Below are 5,777 nucleotides of genomic sequence, written 5' to 3'. Positions count from 1 at the left end.
AAATCCCGTAGAACCTATAAGGATTAACACTTCTGAGAAAACACGTACTTCTGAGTCAACAATATAAAAAGAAATATTTTCGTCATACAGAGCGAAAAAGGATATTTTCCATTGAAATTGTTTCATTTCCTAGCTTCACATTAAACTACGTCTGTATATGCGTTAAATATACTCAAATGAGACGTTAAACAATATAAAATCGTTAAACACTATAAAACCCTATTAATCTAATACTTAAAGCTTAAAAAGATTGTTCTCATATAAGGAATGTAAAGTAGAACTATCTTTTAACTACATGTAGATTATTATTTCAGAAATGACTGTCATGAATGAAATACAAAAAGGAGCCTGTTTAACTATTGGAGCCCTGGCCAAAGCATTGCGCGACGAGGGCCGATTGAATGAAGCAAAAAGAATAACATCGAAACTTGAAGATTGGCTGCGATACCACAATGAGAGTAAGTCAATTGGCATGGAAAGCATCCCATGTAAACAGGTAGTGTGCTGATTATAAAAAAGTGCATGTTTTAGTAAACAGCATTGAGTCTTAAATCTGATAATTTTACAGGCGAATTTCAAGAGATTTATCGGCCTCGAGAAAAGCGCTCATTGGACAGATCATATGAGAGGGAGGACAATCATGCAAGGATAAAGCGAACCTTAATTCATGCCCTTGGTAACGCAGCACACCCTGATTCACTGCCCTATTTACAGTCCTATATGAAACATGACGAGGGAATGCCTTCCCTGAGAAGAGCGGCATCGCACGCTCTAAGACACTATACTTGCCAGGAAGTATGATTTTAGAATTTAACCATGTTTTATTTATAAATGATTTTAACATTTGTAAAGATTGTATTACTTTAATCATAGTTTCTTTGCATAGATTGAGAGAACATAATAAATTAATTATTAATTTTAAGATATTGTATTAAAAAAACAGCAATATAGTATACTACTTTAAAAATATGAAAGGAAAGAAAAACGTTATAACTTTTTATAGAGTGCCTCTAGTTTGCTTCGAGCTTCATTGTATGACCCTGAGGATGTTGTGAGACACACTTCATTTGACGTTTACTCAAGGCACCCACAAAGAAAAACACTCACAAAAGATCAGGAGGATATGATACTGGAGTAAGATATTAAGTTGATTTATATCCAAAATTAAATGCACTACTTTGAAGGTCTATGTGAAACTATTATTTGATTTATTGAATGAAATATAATAAGATATTGAACAGTGCTCATGCTCAAAATTCCTTTGAAACAATACAAATTATGAGCAAGGTAGCAAACAAGAACCTCAAAAAAAAAAAAATAAATAAATAAATAAATAAAGAAATAAATAAATAAATAAGGTGCCAACACCCACCATGAGCTCTTTGCTATGGTAAAGTGAAATGAAAACTTTGGTGGCTTTTTAGCTCACCTGAGCCAAAGGCTCAAGTGAGCTTTTCTGATCAAAATTTGTCCGTTGTCTGTCGTTGTCGTCGTCGTCGTTGGCGTCGTTGTCGTTGTCGTAAACTTTTCACATTTTCATCTTTTTCTCAAGAACTACTGGGCCAATTTCAATCAAACTTGCTACAAAGTATCCTTGGGTAAAGGGGATTCAAGTTTGTTCAAATGAAGGGCCACGCCCTTTTCCAAGGGGAGATGATTATGAATTAGAGAAAAAATAATGGCATTTTTAAAAAATCTTCACTGAGCCAGAAAAGATGAAACTTATGTGGAATCATCCTCAGGTAGTGTAGATTCAAGTTTGTTCAAATCATGACCCCCAGGGGTAGGGTGGGGCCAAAATGGCCGATCAAAGTTTTACATAGGAATATATAGGAAAAATCTTCTTCTCAAGAACCACTGAGCCAGGAAAGATGAAGATCATTTGAAATCATCCTCAGGTAGTGTAGATTCAAGTTTGTTCAAATCATGACCCCCAGGGGTAGGGTGGGGCCAAAATGGCCGATCAAAGTTTTACATAGGAATATATAGGAAAAATCTTTAAAAATCTTCTTCTCAAGAACCTCTGGGCCAGAAAAGATGAAACTCATGTGGAATCATCCTCAGGTAGTGTAGATTCAAGTTTGTTCAAATCATGACCCCCAGGGGTAGGGTGGGGCAAAAATGGCCGATCATAGTTTTACATAGGAATATATAGGAAAAATCTTTAAAAATCTTCTTCTCAAGAACCACTGAGCCAGGAAAGATGAAGATCATTTGAAATCATCTTCAGGTAGTGTAGATTCAAGTTTGTTCAAATCATGACCCCTGGGGGTAGGGTCGGGCAAAAATGGCCGATCAAAGTTTTACATAGGAATATATAGGAAAAATCTTTAAAAATCTTCTTCTCAAGAACCACTGGACCAGGAAAGATGAAACTCATGTGGAATCATCCTTAGGTAGTGTAGATTCAAGTTTGTTCAAATCATGACCCCCAAGGGTAGGATGGGGCCAAAATGGCCGATCAAAATTTAACATAGGAAATTAGGAATATATAGGAAAAATCTTCTTCTCAAGAACCATTGAGACAGGAAAGATGAAACTCTTATGGAATCATCCCCAGGTAGTGTAGATTCAAATTTGTTCAAATCATGACCCCCAGGGGTAGGGTGGGGCCAAATGGCCGATAAAAGTTTTACATAGGAATTTCCAGGGAAACCTTTTAAAATCTTCTTTTCTAGTACTTTAAAGCCATGCTTAGTGATATTTATAGGGAATCATTCTTAGGTAGTGTGGATTCAAGCTTTGTTCAAATCATGACCCCCTAGGGGGTTAAAATAGAAGCCTCCTCCACCCCCCCTCATTAAACTTTCAGTTCTGATCTGATGTGTGCTTTTTCCTAGCCAATTGCTCAGGTGAGCGATGTGGCCCCTGGACCTCTTGTTTTAGCTCACCTGAGCCGAAGGCTCAAGTGAGCTTTTCTGATCACATTTTGTCCGGCGTCCGTCTGTCGGTCTGTCTGTCTGTCCGTCTGTCTGTAAACTTTTCACATTTTCGACTTCTTCTCAAGAACCGCTGGGCCAATTTCAAACAAACTTGCCACAAAGTATCCTTGGGTAAAGGGAATTCCAGTTTGTTCAAATGAAGGGCCACGCCCTCATTCAAGGGGAGATAATTGGGAATTAAAGAAAATTTGGTGGCATGTTTTAAAAATCCTCTTCTCAAGAACCACTGTGCCAGGAAAGATGAAACTTATGGGGAAACATCCTCAGGTAGTGTAGATTCGAGTTTGTTCAAATCATGACCCCCGGGGGTAGGGCGGGGCCAAAATGGCCGACCAAAATTTTACATAGAAATATATTGGAAATTTCTTTAAAAATCTTCTCCTCAAGAACAACAAAGCCATAATTGATCATATTTATATGAAAGCATCCTCAGGTAGTGTAGATTCTAGTTTGTTCAAATAATGACCCCCAGGGGTAGGGCGGGGCCAAAATGGCCGACCAAAGTTTTACATAGAAATGTATAGGAAAATTCTTTAAAAATCTTTTCAAGAATAGCAAAGCCATGATTGGTCTTGGGACTAGTTTTGGATTTAAGCTTTTTAAGTATAAACCAATTCTGCTTTTTCCTAGCCACATTGCTCAGGTGAGCGATGTGGCCCATGGGCCTCTTGTCATTGAGAAGTGTTCGGCGTCTATCTGCATTCGCATAGATCATACATGTATAATGAAAGTGTAATATTTCTGAAAATCCTCTTCTCTTCTCATGGGTATTAAACAATATAACTAAATACATAAGTATAATGAAAAAGGCTGATTCTTTCATAGTTTTGAATTACATGGCTCCTGGGTCAGGGGTTTTGATGTAAGAACGGTATCGATTACATTATGAAATGCATTTAGTCTTTGAAAATAAGATTCTTTTCTCTGTTCCTGGATTTAAAAGCTTATTAAACTCAGGTTTGAAGTTAGCTGCAGAACTGTAGCGTTATGGTTTTATATATTACATGTAGTCTTTGACCATAGAGCTACAGATCCCGTAATGCCAAAAATGTGCAATTTACGGCGCTAGATGTTTTGCGCACTATTAGGGAGAATTTTTCTACTTTCCAACTTTGGTAAATTATCTACATTTCCCTCCATAATTCTAGATGCAATTTTTAATCAATCTGTATATTTTATAGACCTTCCGCTTGACTTAGAATTTTCAGCATTCCATCTGACAATTCAATTCAATCCAGTTTATAGCCTGTAGAGGCGATATATAAAGGGTTGAGATTAGGATAATATATACAAATTGGTTTAAGAATGTGTCTGGAATGAGTGGTAAAAGGTAGATGATTTACTTAAGTTGAATAGTGAAGAAATTCTCCTAAACAGTGCGCAAAAAATCTTGCGCCGTAAATTGCCTAGTTTTTGCATTGCGGGATGGTCAAGACTAATATATAAAACCATTACGCTACAGCTCTGCAGCTAGTTTGAAGTTAATATTTTCTCAAATGTTCAGTATAATCTAATGATTTTTTGGTACTATAATATTTAACACGGAAATATAATGTAAAAAAAAATTATTTTGTCTGGAAGTTATTGAAACTAAAACTTTTTTGGGACGTTAGATTGCCACATCCTTGCACGTTCACAAAGTTAAAATTATCCGTATTTAAGTAATAAGGATAAATTTAACTTTGTGAACGTGCAAATTTTGTTCTGTATTAATGAAAAATATAAAAACTATTATCAGGAAAATTCAAGTGCGAGAAATCAAAACAAACTCACCAGTATTGTTAGTCCGTGCGCAATGATGTGTGGTGACTTTATCAAATCGAACACACCCGATGAAACTTAAACATTAAGAAAAGCAGATCCTGTGTCTTGTTTGCAAAATCAGTTTACGTTTCACCGAGTGTCTTCAATTTGTTAAACTCTGCAAACAAAACAGAGCGCGGATTAGCTTTACCGGCGAGCACTCTCTAATGTCTACTCTGAATTTTCTGGATTGTAATTTTAATATTTTTCATCAAAACACATAAAATTTTTCAATAATTTCCAGATAAAATATGTTTTATTTATGTTTTTGTGTGAAATGCCATAGTTATTTATGATATTATAATAAAATAAATGGAGATAATGAACAGTATTCAAGATCAAAAGTCCTTAAAAGAATACAAAATAGGAGCAGAGCAAACACGGACCTCCGAAACATCAGAAGTGGGATCAGGTGCAATGGAGGAGTGGGCATGCCGTTCTCATCCGCCTTATGCTCCCTGTCATGATCGGGAAACAACGAAAAAAATCTCGTCAGTTCTGCGTATAAAAAATGCACAAACAATTAGTATGAAAAACATCAGTCAGCATTTGACTCGATGATAAGTTGTATTTGCTGACAAGGTCATCGTATCGACCATAGAACTTACGAAATGATGACTTTAAAAGAGACTGCTTATATATTTATTTCATCAACTTGTTTGTCAATAATTTACCTCGTTTAAAGAAATTGTTCATAAGTAGAGCATGCGTTTCTTTACATGTTTTATAAGACATATCATGAATTTATTTACTGCAAATGTTAAATTGTAAAGCACCTGAAAAAAAAGACAAAAATAAAAAAAAATCATATAAATAATTCAGAGCTAATATCTCTAATAATAAATGCTGAAACCATTGTTTAAAAGGGATGATTTGGAGATCTCAAAAATAAAATTTTGGTGTTGCATTCCTCCTTAAAGTCATCATTTCGTAAGTTCTATGGTCGAAACAATGTCCTTTTATCATTGAGTCAAATGCTGACTTACGTTTTTCATACTATTGTTAGTACATTATTTATACACTGAATTGACG

General features: G+C 35.5%; 1 protein-coding gene across 1 annotated transcript; it reads left to right on the top strand.

Moving 5' to 3' along the window:
* Positions 1-316: 316 nt before the first annotated feature.
* On the top strand, positions 317-1,138 carry LOC134249746 (uncharacterized). The gene is made up of 3 exons (XM_062732096.1): positions 317-458; positions 569-795; positions 1,004-1,138. Exons 1-3 carry the CDS (start codon positions 317-319, stop codon positions 1,136-1,138), a joined length of 504 nt encoding a protein of 167 aa, XP_062588080.1.
* Positions 1,139-5,777: the final 4,639 nt, after the last annotated feature.

This window comes from Saccostrea cucullata, unplaced genomic scaffold, assembly GCF_032062105.1.
Source record: "Saccostrea cucullata isolate Sc308-1 unplaced genomic scaffold, CSIRO_AGI_Scuc_v1 ctg305, whole genome shotgun sequence".
NCBI lineage: Eukaryota > Metazoa > Mollusca > Bivalvia > Ostreida > Ostreidae > Saccostrea > Saccostrea cuccullata.
This window is presented reverse-complemented; position numbering and strand designations above follow the sequence as displayed.

What these genes read in the sequence shown, in the direction of transcription:
- LOC134249746 (XM_062732096.1), top strand. Translation starts at nt 317, where the DNA reads ATGACTGTCATGAATGAAATACAAAAAGGAGCCTGTTTAACTATTGGA. An exon ending in GCTGCGATACCACAATGAGA is followed by an intron (nt 459 to 568) that starts GTAAGTCAATTG and finishes ATAATTTTACAG; the next exon opens with GCGAATTTCAAGAGATTTAT. An exon ending in GACACTATACTTGCCAGGAA is followed by an intron (nt 796 to 1,003) that starts GTATGATTTTAG and finishes AACTTTTTATAG; the next exon opens with AGTGCCTCTAGTTTGCTTCG.